This window comes from Rissa tridactyla, chromosome 25, assembly GCF_028500815.1.
Source record: "Rissa tridactyla isolate bRisTri1 chromosome 25, bRisTri1.patW.cur.20221130, whole genome shotgun sequence".
Lineage (NCBI taxonomy): Eukaryota > Metazoa > Chordata > Aves > Charadriiformes > Laridae > Rissa > Rissa tridactyla.
Genome location: NC_071490.1, coordinates 968,215 through 987,672, shown reverse-complemented (window position 1 = coordinate 987,672; position 19,458 = coordinate 968,215). Strand labels below are relative to the sequence as shown.

Sequence of the window (19,458 nt, the reverse complement as noted above, 5' to 3'; positions counted from 1 at the left end):
CCCCTCCCCGGCATTATTGCCCCCTCCCCAAGCTAATCTCACCCCCCCCCACCAAGGAGATATTGCCCCCCCAGAGGCTAACAGCCCCCCCAGACATTATTGCCCTCCCAGGCGGTATTGCCCCTCCCCCCCTCCCCCCAGCATTACTCCCCCTCCCCCAAATAAATTGCCCCCCCACCAAGCGCTATCGTGCCGCCATGGACTAATAGCCCCCCCCCCGCCCCCGGCTATTAATTACCCCTCCCCATGCTCTTACTGGCCCCCCCCCCCGAGGGTTATTGCCCCCCCTTAACCGCCTCGCAGAGGGGCTCTGCCCCCCCCAGCCCCCCGCCAAGCCCCAACTGCCCCCCCCCGGCCGGAAATAGCCCCCCAACCCCCGACACACCCCCCCCGCACTCACGAGCCGCCGATCGCCGCCCCGCGCCCCGCTCCGGCCCCGGCCCCGGCCCCGGCGGCGGCGCCCGCGGGGTCATGGTCCGTTTAAGGGCGCCCCGCCCCTCGCCGTGACGTCACCGAGGCGGGGGAACGGGGACTGCGTCCCGGCGGTGCCGCCATGTTGGGAGGGTCAGCGGGGGAAGGCCGCAGGGAGAGGCCGAGGAGGGCGGGCGCCATCTTGGGTGTGGCGCCATCTTGGGTGTGGCGCGCCGAGGGGGAGCGTTAGCGTGATGTCATCACGGGGCGACGGCGCGGGAGGGTGGGTGTGCGCTCCGGCGCCATCTTGGGAGTGGCAGGGGAAGGCCTATGCCCCCCCGCATCCCCCCCCCCCCCCCCCCATGGGTGACAGCACCCACGGCCACCCCTGTCCCCCCATGGGCACCCCGGGCTGACAGCACCCATGGGCACACCACCGGCCCTGTCCCCCCACCATGGACACCTTGGGACGGTGGCACCCACCTCCCAGCCCTGTCCCCATGGGTGGTGGCACCCGCTGCCACCCTTGTCCCGCTACGAGCACCGCAGGGTGCTGGCACACACCACCCCACCGCCAGGCCCAGGGCACCCCGGGGTGACGGCACCCATGGCCTCAACACCAGCCCTGTCCCCGCCATGGGCACCCCGCGGTGGTGGCATCTACTGCCACCCTTGTCCCCCCATGGACACCCCAGGGTGACAGCACCCACAACCCAACTGCCCCTTGTCACCTCATGGCCACCACAGGGTGGTAGCACCCATGGCCCCCCTTGTCCCCCTGCGGGCACCCCAGGGTGATGGCACCCACCGTCAGCCCGGTGACCCCCCAGGGTGACAGCACCCACAACCACCCCTGTCCCCATGGATGCCTCGGGGTGGTGGCACCCACCCCCAGCCCTGTCCCCCGTGGGCACCCACTACCGCCATTGTCCCCCCACGGGCACCCCAGGGTGCTGGCACGTCCCCTCCCTCCCCACGGCGCAGGGGGTCGCGGAGCAGCACAGCCCCACTCTTCTCCCAGGACGCTTTATTCTCCCACCCCGGGGGGGGGGCGCCTACCGTGTCCCCACATGGGGCACGTGTGTCCCCCGCCCCCGACGCCAAGCCCCAGGGCGAGCAACACCTCCCTGGGCTGAGACCAGCCACAACTCAGTCCATGAATGAGAGAGACATTTAGAGCAGCGCCAAGAACCTGTAGCGCCGTGGGGCCTCTGTTTTGGGGTGAAATGGGGCTTTTGGGGGGATGAAATCGAGCTTTTTTGGGTGCGGGGAAGGCAGGCGAAGGCGGCGGTGCCTGGTGCGAGCGGATGCTGGCCCCGCTCCAGCCGGGACCAGCTGCTCCTCCCGTTACAAAACATGCCCTTGACCCGTCCTGCTGCGCGTAAACAGCTCGGGGGGGTGACGCCGGCCCTCAGGGACAGGGACAAGGGACATGTCTCGCTCTTACCCCACCGCCCAGGGCCCAGCCAGAGCGGGACAAAGGTGTCTGGGAGGGTCAAGGGAAGCTGCTGCGGCCCTTTGTGCCCAGAAGCGTCCCCCCAAAATGGTTGCAGGGCTTGGGGACAAGGCCCTGAGGGTACCCCAGGGCAGCTGGGCTTGGGGACAAGGGCAGGGACATGTCCCCAGTGTGGCAAAGGGGCTGCTCAGCTTGGGGACAAAGCCCCAGGCACTTCCCTGACACTGCCAGGGGACAGTCCCTGATGCAGCCATTGGTTCACAGGGCTCCAGTTTGTCCCCAAAAACACGTCCGAGGGGGTCGCAGGACTCCAGGTTGTCCCCAAAACACGTCCGAGGGGCCACAGGGCTCAAGGTTGTCCCCAAAAACTCATCCAAGGTGTCACAGGGTCCAGGTTGTCCCCAAAATTGCATCCCAGGGCTCCACACTGAGCCCCCGAGGGGCTGCCCAGCTCCAGTTCCAGGACGGGGAACAGCCTGGCCAAAGTCCTTCAAGAAAAATAACAGGGCCACCAGCGTCCCTCGAGTGTCCCCCAGGTGCAGGGGACACTGTCGCCGTCTCTCCTCACCCCTTGGGGGCCCCGAGCCGGTAAAAGCAGACGATTAAAATAAATTAAAAGCGCTCAGGGGGAGCACGAGATCCTCACGGCCCCGGGGGTCCACGTCGAGGGGATCAGTTCACCAGCAGCGCGTTGTCCTGCAGCGGAGCCCTGCGGGGAGACAGCGGCGGCGGTAACGGGGGGAAATCCGAGGGATTTGGGTAAGACGGCTTCGATTTTGCGAACGAGACCCAGGCACGGGGCCAAGGAGACCCCTCACACCCCAGAAACAAGCGGGGAGCTATGAGGCAGGGGCGGACACACAGGGAGCCCACAGACCATTTTGGAGGCTCCCCACAGGCACGGAGTCATTTTGGGGGGCGGCAAGAGTCTCATGGGCACGAAGAGGGGCTGGAAATGCCGATCCCCGCGGGATGGACCACGTCCAAGGAGCGAAAACAGCATAAATCCTCCTCTCCCGGCACACAGGAGGGAGTGGGGTAGATAACGGGGTGGGGGTCGCAGAGTGTCCCTGGCCCCCATCCGCCAGCCCGGAGCCCTCCCAGTAAGCCAGGAGCCCTCCCCCCAGTGTCCCCCCCAGTACCGGCACTGGCCACTCACCGCTCGCAGCAGCAGAAGACAGAGCAGGACGAGGCGCTGTCGCGACGGTACTTGCCCGATTTGGGGCTGTCCTTGCACTGGGCGATGTAAGCGTGGAGCTGGGAAACGGGCGTTTCACCCTCACACTGGTGCTGCGGGGAGAAGAGAAGGGGGAAGGTGAAGTCCTTCGGATGGCGGGGGGCAGAATCCTCCCCGCAAAACCACCAGTATCCACAGCCCCACCTTAATGGTTTCGTAGGAGCCGGTGATGAGGGCGATGAAGAGGCTGAGGACCATGTAGATGAAGAGGCTGATGAAGGTGTAGAGGTAGATCTGGCTGAAGAGCCAGACCAAATAGCTGTTCTGCTGCATCTCGGCGAAGGTGACGAACATATCGTCCCCGTTGATGAGGGAGAAGAGGCACTCGGATACCATGGAAAGGGAGCGGAACTGGGATGGGAGGTGACAAAGGGCTGGTAGGTGGCCCAAGCCACCGCGTCACCTCCTCCACCACCGGGCTGGGAGCTCCCAAGCAGGGAGCAAACGCTCCTCAACACCCTACGCGCCACCGTGATGCCGTTGTGTCATGAGGGGAGAGGCTACGGCCAAGACTGGCGCCGAATCTAACCCACGCTGCCAAAACGGGGACCAACCTCGCACCCGTCTCCTCCCAAATCTGGGCAGGGAATGGCCCGGCGGTGGGTGAAACCCATCCCAACCATCGACCCCCAGCGGAGCAGCACCTTGACGTGGTACGGGCCCAACACGATCCAGCCGCAGAAGCAGTAGCCCAGGTAGATGACGGCCACGCAGCAGCAGAAGCGGATGACGTTGGGAAGGGCCACCCGTAGGGTAACGATGAGGATCTGGTGGAGGAAGATCAGGCGGGATCAACCCCCGGCTTCAACGAGGGTGCCACCAGGAGGTGACCCAAAAGCACCCCATGACACGCCGAGGTCTCCAGCGGGACCCTGGGGACACGCAGCAGCTGTAGGACAAGCCCAAGCCTGCCCAGGCGCTCAGGGCCAGGCTTGGCACGGCCATTCCCGGTCCCAGAAATTGTCCCCTCGGCACCCAGGTCACCTCCCCGGTGTCACTCACATTGTACTTCTGGAAGAAGGTGAGGTAGCGGATGACCCCGACCCAGACCAGCAGCGTGGAGGTGCCCAGGAGGATGCTGCAGACGTCGTAGCTGGCGAAGTTCTGCAAGGACAACGGTGTCACAGGCCTGAGGCGCGGCCAATGCTGTCCCCAAAGTCCCCAATGCCGCCCCCAAAGCCATAACAACCCTCTGCATTGGCCACAAGCTCGCGGCGAGTGAAATCCTGGTGCCGCAAGCCACACGCAGCAGGCAGACAGGACCCGGCCTAGCCCTTTGTTACCATCGCCCTGTCCCAAAGGGCTCTGGGGTCCCGCTCGGGCCAGGACCCCTCTGCGAGCCCCTTGGGAGCGATGTCTGTCCCCAAACCAACCGTCAGGGCTCTGATGGCATCCAGAACAGCTTCACCAGGGCAGACAAGGCATTGCCATCGTGCAGGGGTGGCGCTTGTGTGGCTGGCCTCCCGCCACACGGAAACGTCCCCTTCCCCGGAGCATGGGGACACCCGCGCCAGCACACCAGGACGTGCAAAACCGCCCCCCCAGTGTCCCGGACCTTGGACTCGATGCCAATCTTCATGATGGTTCCCAGCACGGTGAGGACGTCGCTGATCACCAGGAGGATGTACCAGCCGTTGAGGAACTCCATGCGATCCGACAGACACACGCTCTGGTTGTAACGGCGCCAGAAAAACCGGCTGAACTCCTGTGCGGGGGGGGAGGAAAAATGGGGTCCTTTACCCACCGTCTGGAGAGTTTCACCCATCTTGAAGCACCCACGGCTTTGACTGAGCATCTCCGCAGGGAAAGGGCTTCCTCTGAAAGCCAGTAACAACGTCCTGGTGACATCTCTGTCCCCACCAGTTACATCTCGCCGCCCCATCACTCACGTGCTGCAGCATCAAGCCCCGGATGATGGAGCGAGCGCAGAGGATGAAGGAGAGCGAGCAGACGAGGATGACGACGACGTCAAAGAAGAGCCGGAAGGAGTTGTCACCTGCAAGATGCGCGGGGGCTCTTCTTCACGAGCGGTACAGCCACCCCCGAGCACTCAGAGCCACCCCACACGCAGCCCTTTGGCACCCACTGGGGACAAACGCCACCTTCGTCACGTCCCCGTGGCTCCTACCTCGGCCGAAGACGCTGGGATCCTTGCACTCCTTGATGTCGGCCCGGTTGTCCAGGCGGATTTTCACCCGGCCGCTGTGCGCCTTGTTGTCGAAGGTGATCTGGGGAGAAGGGGGACGGTTACTGCCCACGAAACCCGGTCCCTACGTCCCCACGAGGGTCACCGTCACCCCCCCGGAGGTGGGGAGCACTCACGGTGATGGTGAAGGTGTAGCAGTCGGGGATCTCATTGTTGATGATGGTTTGGATGTTGATGGCTTTCAGCTGGAACTGGATGGTGACGTTAATGAGTCTGAGGGATGGGACATTCGTTAATCCTCCTCCTGGGGCTTTTCCAGGGTGTCTCAGCCCACTTCGAACCCACCCAAAGCCCCAAAACGTGGCGCTGAGAGTCAACCAACCAACACGGGGAGGGGAGGGGGGAAACACCATCCTTTGCGGGGGTGCGGCCAGCCCCAGGAAAGGGTGTCTCCAGCTTTAGAGGAGCAAATCCCACCCAACCTGCCCCAGCGTCGGTGAATTCTGCTTCAAGGGGGAGGCTGGAAGAAACGGTGCCACCAACGATACCGAATCTCTGGGTGTCAGCAACGCCGACGTCCCTCTGCCTGGCAACCACCTGCAAGGCTTGGCCACGGGCCACCAAAACGCTGCCAAAAGCCAGCGCGGGGTTTTGGGGAGGGGAAAACAACCCCCGAAGGCGGGTGTTGCAGGACATCTGCGGCACCTCGGGGCCGGAAAGCAGCTGCTTCGTTGCGCAACCTCCTCGGTTTCACATCTCCCTCGGCACAAGGGTGGATTTTTTTCCATCCCACGAGAGGTTTTGAAAACCCAACGGGGGCTTTTCCATCCCGGCAGCAAGGACGTCCCCACCTTGGGGTCCTCGCTCCACCCTTGCCCGTACCCTGCGCCGAGGGGAGGTCCCCAGCACCCAGATGTTGGGATTACGGGTAAGGATTGGGTAATTACTTGTGAAATTTGAGGGTGAAGTTCTTGTAGCTGCGGTCCAGCTCGGGGGGAAGAAGTTGTGGGTCCTCAGGGTCCACTCCCAGACAGTCTGCAGGGAGGGAGAAGCACCTTCAGGGAAGCCCGAAGTCCCACAAAGACCCCTTGGACCTTCTCAAGGCCAGGATAAGGAGAAAAAAAAAAAAAAAACAACCCACCCCAAGACCCAGCGGTGGCTGCGGGACAAGGAATCCTCAGCCCCAAGGTCCCCAAATCCCACCTGTGACAATCTTGGGGTCAATGTTGAAGGTGTCGTTGGCCGGATCGATGCGTCCTTTACGGTAGTACTGCTGGCACAGCATGAGGGCCGACCGGTTCCCTCCGCTCTCCCCCCGCACATAGGCATAGCGGCCGATGGTCTCGTTGGGAATGGCCAAATACTGGAGAAGGAGATGCCCTCAGATGCTGGACATGGCCTCAAGTCACCTCTGCGTCCCCAAGGCACATCCGTGTGTCCCCCTCCACCTGCGGATCTCACCTTCTCCACGGCATAAAACATGCGGTCATAGAGGCTGCGCTGCGTGTAGACGGCGTAGGAGTCGTCAGCGCCGTCCACGTAGTCCTTCAGGAAGAGGTGCTTGAAGGCGATGGTGTTCTCCTCCTTGAACGTCACCACCATCTGGTTGCTGAGCCCAAAGAGGATGAGCTGAGGGACAAAAGAGACCACGATTAAATGCCACGGCCCAAAACGCAGTCCTTTGCCCCAAAACTGGCCGCAGGAGGCAGAACGCCATCACTTGGGTGGCCCCAAGAAGACAAGGGCCAGCTAGCACGTCCCTGAGGTTGTCCCCATCTCCACCCGGTTGCCCCAAAACCTCTGAAGCTGCCTGTTTTCCTGCAACAAAGCTCTCCCACTGCAGATGGAGGGAGGACAATCTCCTTGGGGACATGCACGTGTCCCATCAAACGTGGCGGGGGACAATCTCCTTGGGGTCACACACGTGTCCCACTGCAGACGGGGGAGAACGATCTCCTTGGAGACACGCATGTGTCCCACTGCAGACAGGGGGAGGACGATCTCCTTGGGGACACGGACGTGTCCCACCACACGTGGGGGAGGACAATCTCCTTGGGGACACGGACGTGTCCCACCACACGTGGGGGAGGACAATCTCCTTGGGGACACGCGTGTGTCCCACTGCAGACAGGGGGAGGAGGATCTCCTTGGGGACACGCGTGTGTCCCACCACACGTGGGGGAGGACAGTCTCCTTGGGGACACGGACGTGTCCCACCACACGTGGGGGAGGACAGTCTCCTTGGGGACACGGACGTGTCCCGTCACGTCACATGGTGGGGAGAACAATCTCCTTGGGGACATGCGTGTGTCCCACCACACGTGGGGGAGGACAATCTCCTTGGGGACACACATGCATTGTGTCCCCCCCAGCGCCACCAAACACCCTGGGAACACGCCAGCAGAGTGGACCCTGATCTTCCTCGTCAGCATTTTCCCCGCCAGGGTGCTCTAACCCCTCCCCGTGCCGGTAATTAGCTTGTGTTTATTAACACAAGGTGCCGCTCGTTAGTGTACTGCTCGTTAGCAGGGTGGCTCCGGGTGACACTGCTCAAAGCCTCGGGGACAAAGCACCCAGGACAACGGCGGGGCGCGGGGCAGGGTGCAGGCAGCCGGGCTGCGCTGAGCAGGCAGAAAAGGGAGGGGGGGGGAGACGGGGCACGAGGCCCCCGTGTCCCCATTGTCCTCGTGGGGAAGGGGATGTCACATGCCAGCTGTTTCCTTTGTGCCTCGCAACTGAAGCCGGGTGGCTCCCGGGGGATTTTCTGCCCCAGGACGGAGCCTGGCACCCGTCTGGGAGCCAGTGACACCCTGAGGGTGACACCCTGAGGAGAGGGGGTGTGTCCTTTCTGCCCCCTCCCTTTTTTGGGGCACCCTGGCATCACTGACTGCCTGAGACACCCCGGTGTGTGGCACCCGGTCCCCAGGGACGTGCCACCAGGGTAACCACAACAGACACCACGCATCCCCAGGGGACCTTCTCCTGAGCCCCCAACTGTCCCCAAGCACCCCCACCAAGCGTCCCCAAATACTCAAGCCTCCCCCGCCAAGCCCCCAGCGCTCCCCACGTTGTCCTCAGTCCTCACGAAGCATGTCCCCTCCTCTGTCCCCATGCCCAGCATGCACCTTAGAAGTCACCTCCTACGCTCGCCATCCCCCCAAGAGTGCCTGTGTCATTGTCACCCCCCCCTCCCAACTCCCCATACCCCGGTGTCCACCTGCCCATTGCCCCTCAGTGCCACCCTGCTGTCCCCTCCCTGCTGTCCCCATGTCCCAGGGGACCACCTCCCCAGCATCCCACACCCACTCCCTGGTGTCCCCACGTCCCAGGGCCACCCCTCCCCGGTGCCTTGAACCCCCGCCTCTGGTGTCCCCATGTCCTAGACCAGAGTCCCTCAGTGTCCCCATTTCCCAGGGCCACCCCTCCCCACTGTCCCCACATCCCAGGGCCACCCATGCTCCAAAGCCACCCCTCCCCAGTGTCCCCGTGCCCCCCCTTCCCAGTGTCCCCATGTCACAAGGCCCCCCAGCCAACTGTCCTCCTGTCACAGCCCTCCCCAGTCCCTCTCTCCCTGGTGTCCCCATGTCCCAAGGCCATCTCTCCCCAGTATCCCAGACCTCCTCTCTGGTGTCCCCATGTCCTAGGCCACCCTGCCTCAGTGTCCCCATGTCCCTGGCCACCACTCTCTGGTGTCCCCATGTCCCAGAGCCCCCCCCGCAGTGTCCCCATGTCCCAGAGCCCCCCCCCCCCAGTGTCCCCATGTCCCAGGGCTACTCCCTCCTCGGTGTCCTAGTGCCCCCTCCCCTCTGGTATCCCCATGTCCCAGGCCACCCCCCTCCCCGGTGTCCTGGACGCCCTCCCCAGTGTCCCCATGTCCCAGACCCCCCTCAGTCCCTCTCTCCCTAATGTCCCCGGTCCCCAGGGCCACCCATGCCCCACGGCCCCCCCTCCCTGGTGTCCCAGGCCTCCCTTCCAGTGTCCCCATGTCCCTGGCCACCACTCTCTGGTGTCTCCACGTCCCAGGACTACCCCCCCTCCGTGTCCTAGTTCCCCCTCCCCTCTCTGGTGTCCCCATGTCCCAGACCACCCCTCCCCGGTGTCCCCACGTCCCAGATCCCCCCTCAGTCCCTCTCTCCCGGGTGTCCCCGTTCCCCAAACCACCCATGCCCCACGGCCACCTCTCCCCGGTGTCCCGGTGCCCTCCCTCCCCGCTGTCCCCGCACCTGCACGGTGACAAGGAGGATCTTGGCCAGCTGCAGCCCCAATTTAACGGGCCGCCGTCCCCGGGCCCGGTATTTATCGCAAGGGCTCATGAAAAAATACTTGAGGCGGCGGCGCAGCTCTTCTTCCTCCGCCGCTGCCGGAGACTCCGTCGTGCCGTACCCGGGGCCGCGGCCTAGCAGCCGCTCCGTTTCTGAGGGGAAAACGGCCGTTAAACGGTCGGGTACGGGGGGGGAGACGCCGGGCCGGGGAGGGCGGCGTCCCCCGGTGTCCCCGCTGCCCCCTCAACCCGGTCCCCGGTTACCGCTTACCGGAGGGAGCCGCCATCGCGCCGCCCCAGCGCGGCTTCAGCCGCCCGCCTCACGTGACCGGAAGGCACCGCCTTTCCCGCCCCCCCGGGGCTTGGTCGTAGCCACGCCCATTTCCACGCCCATAAATCGTTGGCCACGCCCATTGGGCGGCCGTGGCCACGCCCACCCGGCGCTGTCGCTCCCCCCTCCCCTGCCAGGACGGGGACATGTGGCATGGAGGGGACACGTCCATGGATGGTGATATGTGGCTTGGGGGGGACATGTCCACATCAGATTGGTGACACGTGGCCCAAGGGGACGTGTCCATAGGTGGTGACACGTGGCATGGAGGGATGTGTCCATGCCAACATGGTGACCTATGGCCCAGGAGAACATGTCCATGGGTGGCGACTTGTGGCATGGGGGGATGTGTCCACATCAGGTTGGTGACATGTGGCCCAGGGGGACGTGTCCATGGATGGTGGCATGTGGCATGGGGGGATGTGTCCACAGCAGGACAGTGACATGTGGTACGGGGACACACGTCCATGGATGGTGACATGTGCCATGGAGGGACGTGTCCATGCCATGAGGTGGCACGTGATCAAGGAGGACACATCCCCACCACCCTGTCCCCACCACACCACCACGACACCGTCCCCTCCGTGCCACCATTTATTCACTGCTCCTCCCTTGGGTGGCACATCCACCACATGGGGTGTCCCTGGTGTCCCCTGTGTCCCCGTGTCCCTCAGGCCACCTCTGGCAGTGGCTCCAGCAGCAGCCAGAGCCCGTCCTCGGCGCGGAGGATCAGCTCGGGCTTGCGGCGCGGTGGCCGCTCCGTGTCCAGCCGGATAGCGAAGCGCGCCACCGTCAACGCTGCCACCACCTTCATCTCGGCCATGGCGAAGCTCTGCCCGATGCAGTTCCTGCCACCACGTCCCCCTCTGTCACCTCCACAGGGGACAGCAGACACCACCCCCCCCACCATCTGGGTGGTGGAGCAGAGGGTGGAACCTCCTCGAAATGTGGGGATGGCGTTGGCCCCCATGATGCCCAAATGTCACGGCTGGGGGACAACCACCCCACCTTGAACCCAACCAGGCTGGGGGGTGACATGTGGGGACACCATGGCTTACCTGGGACCGGCAGAGAAGGGGATGAAGGCCAACGGGGACCGTCCCTGGCTGTTCTCCGGGCTGAACCTCAGAGGGTTGAAGACCTGGAGTGACACGGACACCATCGTGCCATGGTGACATGGTTGTCCCTGCCCATGGTGACATACTGCTGCCCCACGGTCATGTCAGGGTGGGTGCCACCAAGGCCAGGTGGCTCTACCTGGTGCTCGGGCCAGATGTCCGGGTTGTGGTGGGTCCCATAGATGCTCAACAGGCAGATGATCCCTGGTGGGATGGAAATGGCCACCTTATGGACAGGGGACAAGGAGGGATGGTGACATTGAGGACACTTTGCACCCCGAGCGAGCCGTACCCTTGGGGATGACGCGTCCGTCACGCATGGCGATGTCCTCGGTGCAGCGCCGGGACACAGCAGTGACGGGGGGATGCAGGCGGAGACTCTCCTTGATGCACATGGTGGTGAAGGGCAGGTGGGACAGGTCCTCCCTAGGGATGAGGGATGGTGGCACCGGGGTCCCCAAGCCGGTTGGCCAGGGGGTGACACCGGGGACCTCTCACCATTCAATCTCCTCCACGTCCCTGCCCTTGAGGAGCTCACGGACCTCCTGGCGGCACCGGTCCTGGTAGTGGGGGTGACGGGCCAGGTTGTAGAGCAGCCATGCCAAGCCGCTGGCCGTCGTGTCATGACCTGCGAGGGACAAGGGGTGACTGAGGGGACATGTGTGTTCCCCCCTCCAATGACACCCGGTGGCTCGCCCTCACCCTCAAACATGAAGGTGTCAGCCTCGGCCGAGATGTCCTCATCCGACAGGGTGTTGCCGTCCTCGTCCTGCAAGGGTGAGCGTGGCAGCCAAGAGACCCTCTGGGGCCACCACCCTATGGCCAACCCTCCCCATGGCCACCACCATGCTCCTATGGCTACCACCATCCCCTTGGCCACCACCATGCCACTATGGCCACCACCCTATGGCCTACCTTTCCCATGGCCACCACCATGCTCCTATGGCTACCACCATCCCCTTGGCCACCACCATGCCACTATGGCCACTACCCTATGGCCTACCTTTCCCATGGCCACCACCACCCCCTTGGCCACCACCATGATGCGATGGATACCACCATCCCCTTGGCCACTACCATGCTGCTATGGCCACCACCCTATGGCCAACCTGTCCCATGGCCACCACCATCCCCTTGGCCACCACCATGATGCGATGGATACCACCATCCCCTTGGCCACTACCATGCTGCTATGGCCACCACCCTATGGCCAACCTGTCCCATGGCCACCACCATCCCCTTGGCCACCACCATGCCACTATGGCCACCACCCTACGGCCAACCCTCCCCACGGCCACACCATCTCACCCCAACGCTACCTTTGCGAGCAGGAGAAGGTCAATGAAGTCCATCCTTCGTCCCTTATGGCTCTCCAGCCAGGCTTGGTGGCCAAGGCGGTCAAGGGCCTGGCGCCGGCGCTGCACCACGGTGGCGGTGAAGCTGTGCACGGTGGCACAGGCTCGGGCAAAGCGGCGCCCATCAGCCGAGAGGCGGTAGAGCCACGTTGGGTGATGGAGCAGGCGGTGGTGGCGTCTCACCACCAAGGTGCTCAGCTCCAGGATGGCCTTGATGTACTCGCTGGGCTGCCTGTGGGGCACCGGGGACAACTGGGGACGGCCACCCCGCAGGCGGCCATCCCACTGGCCATGGTGAGCTTCAAGGGGGACATGGGGTGGCAGCAGGACCCTTGCCCGTGAGGACATGTGGGGCAAAGCTGGAATAAGGGGGAGGACAGACTTTGAGTGGGGGGACCCAAAGGGGGACAGTGTTGGGATGGTGGGGACCTTGACGGGTGCAAAGCCCAGGGGACCCCAGCTGGGGACCGAGACAGGGTAAGGGGGACCTCAGTGGGGGACAGAGCCAGGGCAAGAGGGGACCCCAGTTGGGGGGATCCAGCAGGGGACAGAGCTGGGACAAGGTGAGACCCTGATGGGTGCAAAGCCCAGGGGGGACCCCAGAAGGCGCAGACTTGGGGTGAGGGGACAAAAGGGGACACAGTGTTGGGGTGGTGGGGACCTTGGTGGGTGCAAAGCCCACAGGGAACGCCATCAGGGGACAGAGCTGGGACACAGGGTGACCCTGCTGGGTGCAAAGCCCAGGGGGAACCCCAGCAGGGGACAGAGCTGGGGTAGGGGTGGGGGTGGGGGTGTCCCTTGTGGGGGCACACGGGGAAGGGGGGACAGGGAGCGGGCTGGGGACCCCGAGCAGGGGACAGGGTGACACTCACTCCTGGCAGCGGCTCTCGTGGCTGAAGACGCACTTCTGGAGGGTGTCGAGGGTGAGGAGGCTGAGCTCCTCCAGCACCTCCAGCCCCACGGCCCCCCCCGCTGCCTGCGCCCCTGCCTGCGCCCCTGCCTGCGCCGCTGCCCGCGCCGCTGCCCGCCACTTGGCCTGCAGGCAGGAGAGGGGCTGGGGGCAGCCGGGGGGCTGGGGGCAGGACAGGGGGTGGGTGCAGGCAGCGGGTGCGGGTTGAGGTCCGGGTTTAGGTTGGGGTCTGGGTGCAGGACAGCGTGTGGGTGCACAGGACAGGGTTGAGGTCGGGGTCTGGGAGCGGGCAGCGGGTGCAGGTTGGGGTCTGGATGCAAGACAGGGTCCAGGCTGGGGTCTGGGTGCAGGCAGTGGGTGCAGGACAGAGGTCGGTTGCGGGCTGGGGTCCAGGTGCAGGACAGGGTGCAGGTCTGGGTGCGGGCAGTGGGTGCAGGTTGGGGTGTGGGTGCAGGACGGGGTCTGGATTGGGGTCTGGGTGCAGGTTGGGGTGCAGGCAGTGGGTGCAGGTTGGGGCCCGGGTGCAGGTTGGGGGGTCCGGGTGCAGGTTGGGGTGTGGGTGCAGGCAGTGGGTGCAGGCAGTGGGTGCAGGTCGGGGTCTGGGCGCAGGACAGGGGTCTTGGATGCAGGTTGGGGTGTGGGTGCAGGACGGGGGTCTGGGTTTAGGTTGGGGTGTGGGTGCAGGTCAGGGTGCAGGCAGTGGGTGCAGGTTGGGGTCTGGGTGCAGGACGGGGGATCCGGGTGCAGGTTGGGGTCCGGGCGCAGGCAGTGGGTGCGGGACAGGGCTCGGGATGTGAGCAGCGGGTGCTCACGTGCATGACGTGGGTGCTCTGGTTGGGGTCTGGGTGCAGGTTGGAGTCAGGGTGCAGGACAGGGGTCCGGGTGCAGGTTGGGGTCTGGGTGCAAGTTGGGGTCTGGGTTTATGTTGGGGTGTGGCTGCAGGACGGGGTCTGGGTTGGGGTCTGGGTGCAGGTTGGGGTCTGGGTTTAGGTTGGGGTGTGGGTGTGGGTGCAGGACGGGGTCTGGGTTGGGGTCTGGGTGCAGATTGGGGTGTGGGTGCAGGTTGGGGTCTGGGCGCAGGATGGGGGTCTGGGTTTAGGTTGGGGTGTGGGTGCAGGTCAGGGTGCAGGCAGCGGGTGCAGGTTGGGGTCCGGGCGCAGGCAGTGGGTGCAGGACAGGGCTCGGGGTGCGGGCAGCGGGTGCTCACGTGCATGACGTGGGTGCTCTGGTTGAAGATGCCCACGTAGGACTTGAGGACGTCCCCGTGGAAGGCGGGTGTCAGCAGGCGCCGGTGCCGAGCCCACTTCTGCCCCTGGCTCAGCAGCAGCCCGTCCCCTGCGGCGAGACACCCGGCTCCAGCCGTGGGGGGGCACCCATGGGTGCTGCCCCCCCCCGTCCCACCATCCCCGAGCACCCACTCACCCAGCCAGGGCTTGAGGAAGCCGTAGGAGAACTGGTCCTTGGGGGCGATGAAGGCTGCGAAGGAGGGGAGAGGGGGTGGGGGGGGGTGCCAAGGTGGCAGCAGGTCCCCCAGGGAGAGGGCACCCCCCACCTGCACCCATAACCACCCCAGGGTGGGGTTTGGGGTGCAACCACACCACCAGGCTGGCCATGGTGACACCGTTGGGTGGCCCTGGGCATCCTCCCCTGAGGATGGTTGGTGGCCACCATGGCATGGGCATTTGGGCACTCACCAGGCTAGCCATAGGTGACATCTCTGGGTGGCCCTGGGGATTCCTCCAGTACTGGTTGGTGGCCACTGCGAGGTGGCATTTGGGCTGGCCATAGGTGACACATTTGGGTGACCCTGGGGACCCTCAGGGAGAGGTTGGTGGCCGCTATGGGGTGGCATTTGGGCACTCATGGGGCCAGCCAAAGGTGACCTCTGGGTGGTTCTGAAGAGCCTTGGGGTTGGGTTGGTGGCCAACCACAGGACGGGTGATGGACACGGTCAAGTCACCAGGCCAGCCATGGTGGCACTTTGGGTGACCCTGGGGACCCTCAAGGACATGTTGGTGGCCACCATGGCATGGGCATTTGGGCACTCACTGGGCTACTCATAGGTGACACCTCTGGGTGATGCCGGAGAACCTCAGGGAGAGGCTGGTGGCCACCACAGGATGGGTGATGGACGTGGCCAGGTCACCAGGCCAGCCACAGTGATGCCTCTGGGTGACCCTGGGGTCCCTCAGGGAGGGGCTGGTGGCCACTGTGGGGTGGCCTCTGGGCTGGCCATAGGTCACACCTTTGGGTGGCCATGGGGTCCCTCAAGGACAGGTTGGTGGCCACCATGGCACGGGCATTTGGGCATTCACTGGTGACACCTCTGGGTGGTTCTGAAGGCCCGTGGGGTTGGGTTGGTGGCCAACCACAGGATGGGTGATGGACACGGCCAAGTCACCAGGGCCAGCCACGGTGACACCTCTGGGTGACCCTGGGGACCCTCAGGACTGGGTTGGTGGCCCTGGTGTCCTACCTGTGGCCAGGAGGATGGGACGGAGGGTGTCGGGGTGGAAGAGGCGGAGGACGGGCAGCCACGGCGTGAGCCACCACAGGCAGCCACGCCGGAACTGCGCCACCAGCTCGTCCACCTGCTGCAGCCCCTCCTCCGTGCTCTTCCCCTGTGCCAGGGGACACCGCGGGGCTCAGCGACAGCCTCGGGGACACCCTTGTCCCCACGGTGACGGCCAGGCTTAGGGACGTGCTTGTCACCAGCCCGCGGCCAGCCTCGGGCACGGGCACAGCTCGGGTTCACGTATGGTCTTGGAGACACCCAGAGCTCATGTGCCAGCGCTGTGTCCCTGCCGTCACCCGTGCATGTGTCCCTGCCGTCACCTCCCTCAAGGTGCCACCATTCTGTCTCCACCGTCACCCTGCTGTCACCCCCTCCCTGTGCCACCACCTTGTCCCCAACATCCTCCCCCAGGCTTCACCGCTCTGTCCCTACCATTCCCTCGCAGGTGCCACCGTTGTCCCTCCACTGTCCCCCAGCAGGTGCCACCCGCTTGTACCCATCGTCACCCCCCAGGTGCCACCATCCTGTCCCTGGCATCCCCCCAAATGCCAGCACCCCGTCCCCACTGCCATCCTCCCCCCTCCCCCCAGGTGCCACTACTCTATCCCTGTCACCCCCCCAGGCATCGCCACCCTGTCCCCACTGTCCCCCAGCTGTCACCACCCTGTCCCCCCCAGGTGCCACTACTCCATTCCCCATCCTACGTGCCACCACCCTGTCCCTGCCACCCCTGCAGCTGCCACCACCCTGTCCCCACTGTGTCCCCCCCAGGCGCCACCACTCTGTCCCCACTGTCCCCTACAGTGTCACCACCCTGTCCCCACTGTCTCCCATCCCTGTCCCCACTGTCCCCTACAGTGCCACCACCCTGTCCCTGCCACCACCCCAGCTGCCACCACTCTGTCCCCACTGTCCCCCCTTGTGCCACCACCCTGTCCCCACTGTCCCCTCCAGTGCCACCACCCTGTCCCTGCCACCCCCACAGCTGCCACCAGCCCATCCCCACTGGCCCCCCAGGTGCCACCACTCTGTCCCCACTGTCTCCCATCCCTGTCCCCACTGTGTGCCCCCCAGGTGCCACCACCCTGTCCCTGCCACCCCTGCAGCTGCCACCACCCTGTCCCCACTGTGTCCCCCCCAGGCGCCACCACTCTGTCCCCACTGTCCCCTCTTGTGCCACCACCCTGTCCCCACTGTCTCCCATCCCTGTCCCCACTGTCCCCTACAGTGCCACCACCCTGTCCCTGCCACCCCCCCAACTGTCACCACCCTGTCCCCACTGTCCCCCCTTGTGCCACCACCCTGTCCCCGCTGTCCTCTCCAGTGCCACCACCTTGTCCCTGCTGCCCTTCAGCTGCCACCACCCCGTCCCCACTGTCTCCCATCCCTGTCCCCACTGTCCCCTACAGTGCCACCACCCTGTCCCCACTGTCCCCCCAGGTGCCACCACCCTGTCCTTGCCACCCCCACAGCTGCCACCACCCTATCCCTGCTGTCCTTCCCAATGCCACCACTCTGTCCCCACTGTCTCCCACCCCTATCCCTGCTGTCCCCCTCGCAGCCATCACCACCCTGTCCCTGCTGTCCCCCCGATGTCACCAGCCTGTCCGTGCCACCCCCCCCAGCTGCCACCCCCCGTCCCGCCTGTCCCCTCCAGCTGCCACCACCCCGTCCCCACTGTTCCCCCAGGTGCCACCCCCCTGTCCCCGTCCCCCTACCAGCTGCCACCCCCCTGCCCCTGCCACCCCCCAGGTGCCACCACCCTGTCCCCCCCCCGCTGTCCCCTCACCAAGCCGGTGTGACCCAGCAGCCAGCTGCGCCATGGTGGCCGGGGGAAGCGGCGCAGCTGGTGGCAGGTGACCCGGAAGCGGGTGACGGTGACCGCGGCGTCCCAAAGCCACCCCAGCAGCAGGGCCAGGAGCAGGGTGCCGAGGGCCACCGCTCCCAGGGGACCCAGCACCCAGGCCACCGCCATGGCACCCGCTCGCTGGGGACAGGGCAAAGGTCGGGCGGCAGGGTGGGCACGGCACTGCGCTGTCACGTGTCCCCGCGGCAGGGTGTCATCGTGCGCATCCTGGTGGCTTTGTCATGGCGCGTGCCCTGGTGGCATCGTTCCCCCATGTGTGGCCTGGTGGCATTGTCCCCTGACGTGGCCTGGTGGCTTCATGCCCTGACCTGTGTCCTGGCGACATCGTCCCCCCCATGCGTGTCCTGGTGGCTTTGTCCCCATCCCCCCCATGTGTGTCCTGGTGGCATCGTTCCCCCATGTGTGTCCTGGTGGCATTGTCCCCTCGTGTGTGTCCTGGTGGCATCGTTCCCCCATGTGTGTCCTGGTGGCATTGTCCCCTCGTGTGTTTCCTGGTGGCATCGTTCCCCCATGTGTGGCCTGGTGGCATCGTCCCCTGACATGTCCTGGTGGCTTCACGGCCTGACCTGTGTCCTGGTGGCATCGTCGCCCCATGCGTGTCCTGGTGGCTTTGTCCCCATCCCCCCCATGTGTGTCCTGGTGGCATCGTCCCCCCATGCATGTGCTGGTGGCTTTGTCCCCATCCCCCCCATGCGTGTCCTGGTGGCATCTTCCCCATCCCCACCATGTGTGTCCTGGTGGCATTGTCCCCTCATGTGTTTCCTGGTGGCGTCACCCCTTGACATGTGTCCTGGTGCCTTTGTCCCTCCTGCCATGTGCATCTCGGTGGCATCGTCCCCTGACGTGTTCTGGTGGCACCGTCCCCCCCGTGTGTGCCCTGGCGGCTTCGTGCCCTGCTGCGTCCCGGTGGCATCGTCCCCCCATGCGTGTCTCGGTGGCTTCGTGCCCTGACACGCGTCCCAGGGGCTTTGTCACCCCATGTGCGTCCTGGTGGCTTCGTGCCCCGATGCGTGTCCTGGTGGCGTGCGCACACACCCCCCCCCCCACCCACCTGCGCACACACACGCAGGCCAGCGCACACGGGTGCACACGCGTGTGCACACGCGTCAGAACGCCCGCCCACCCCCTGCGCGCGGCCCCACGCACACGCGATACACGCACACGCGTACACGCAGACCCCGTGTGCGCCACACGTGTGTGTGCACACCCGCCACGCACACGCGCACGCAGGTCGGTACGCACTCCCCGCGCACCCACATCTGCAGGCGCGCACGCACGCACACGCGTGTGCGTATGCACCCCTTGCACAAGCACGTGCGCAGGCGTGCGTGTAGGCGGTCACGTGCGCACACGCGCACACACACCCCTTGGGTGCACACAGAGGCATGTATGCACATGCACACGCGTGTATGCACGCACGCATGTACGTATGTGGGCGTCCCGTGCAGAAGCACATGCACTCACACGTGTGCACGTATGTACACACCTGTATGTATACACACCCCACACACGTGTATGTATACACACACCCCATGCACACGTATGCACACACGCATCTGTGTGCGTCCCGTGCCCAAGAACATGCGCTCACACGTGTGCACGTATGTACACACACGTATGTACACGCACCCCACGCAGACACGTATGTACATATACATAAGTACGTACCCCATGCCCAAGCACGTGTGATCACACGTGTGCACGTATGTACACAAGGCGTGCACCCCGCACACATGTATGTACACACGCACCACATGTACACACACGTGTGTGTGCGTCCCGTGCGCAAGCACACGCATTCACACGTGTGCACATATGTACACACACGCATGTATACACACCCCATGCACA

General features: G+C 65.0%; 2 protein-coding genes across 4 annotated transcripts; both read right to left on the bottom strand.

Moving 5' to 3' along the window:
• Positions 1-1,421: 1,421 nt before the first annotated feature.
• On the bottom strand, positions 1,422-9,868 carry MCOLN1 (mucolipin TRP cation channel 1). Of its 2 annotated transcripts, XM_054183511.1 has the most exons (14): positions 9,783-9,868; positions 9,474-9,664; positions 6,712-6,879; positions 6,454-6,613; positions 6,198-6,285; positions 5,427-5,523; positions 5,233-5,332; positions 4,994-5,100; positions 4,660-4,809; positions 4,107-4,208; positions 3,749-3,871; positions 3,249-3,455; positions 3,027-3,157; positions 1,422-2,576 (listed from the first exon to the last, which is right to left on the bottom strand). In XM_054183511.1, exons 1-14 carry the CDS (start codon positions 9,796-9,798, stop codon positions 2,540-2,542), a joined length of 1,677 nt encoding a protein of 558 aa, XP_054039486.1. In that variant the 5' UTR covers positions 9,799-9,868; the 3' UTR covers positions 1,422-2,539. The 2 variants fall into 2 exon arrangements, with proteins under 2 accessions (XP_054039486.1, XP_054039487.1); XM_054183512.1 differs by lacking the exons at positions 1,422-2,576; positions 4,994-5,100 and having other exon boundaries at positions 3,022-3,157.
• A 555-nt stretch (positions 9,869-10,423) lies between these two features.
• On the bottom strand, positions 10,424-17,743 carry LOC128901510 (ultra-long-chain fatty acid omega-hydroxylase). Of its 2 annotated transcripts, none has more exons than XM_054183566.1 (12): positions 17,530-17,743; positions 15,702-15,846; positions 14,648-14,701; positions 14,433-14,560; positions 13,188-13,351; positions 12,280-12,547; positions 11,663-11,729; positions 11,459-11,588; positions 11,253-11,386; positions 11,100-11,164; positions 10,901-10,983; positions 10,424-10,752 (listed from the first exon to the last, which is right to left on the bottom strand). In XM_054183566.1, exons 1-12 carry the CDS (start codon positions 17,713-17,715, stop codon positions 10,653-10,655), a joined length of 1,524 nt encoding a protein of 507 aa, XP_054039541.1. In that variant the 5' UTR covers positions 17,716-17,743; the 3' UTR covers positions 10,424-10,652. The 2 variants fall into 2 exon arrangements, with proteins under 2 accessions (XP_054039541.1, XP_054039540.1); XM_054183565.1 differs by having other exon boundaries at positions 10,424-10,690.
• Positions 17,744-19,458: the final 1,715 nt, after the last annotated feature.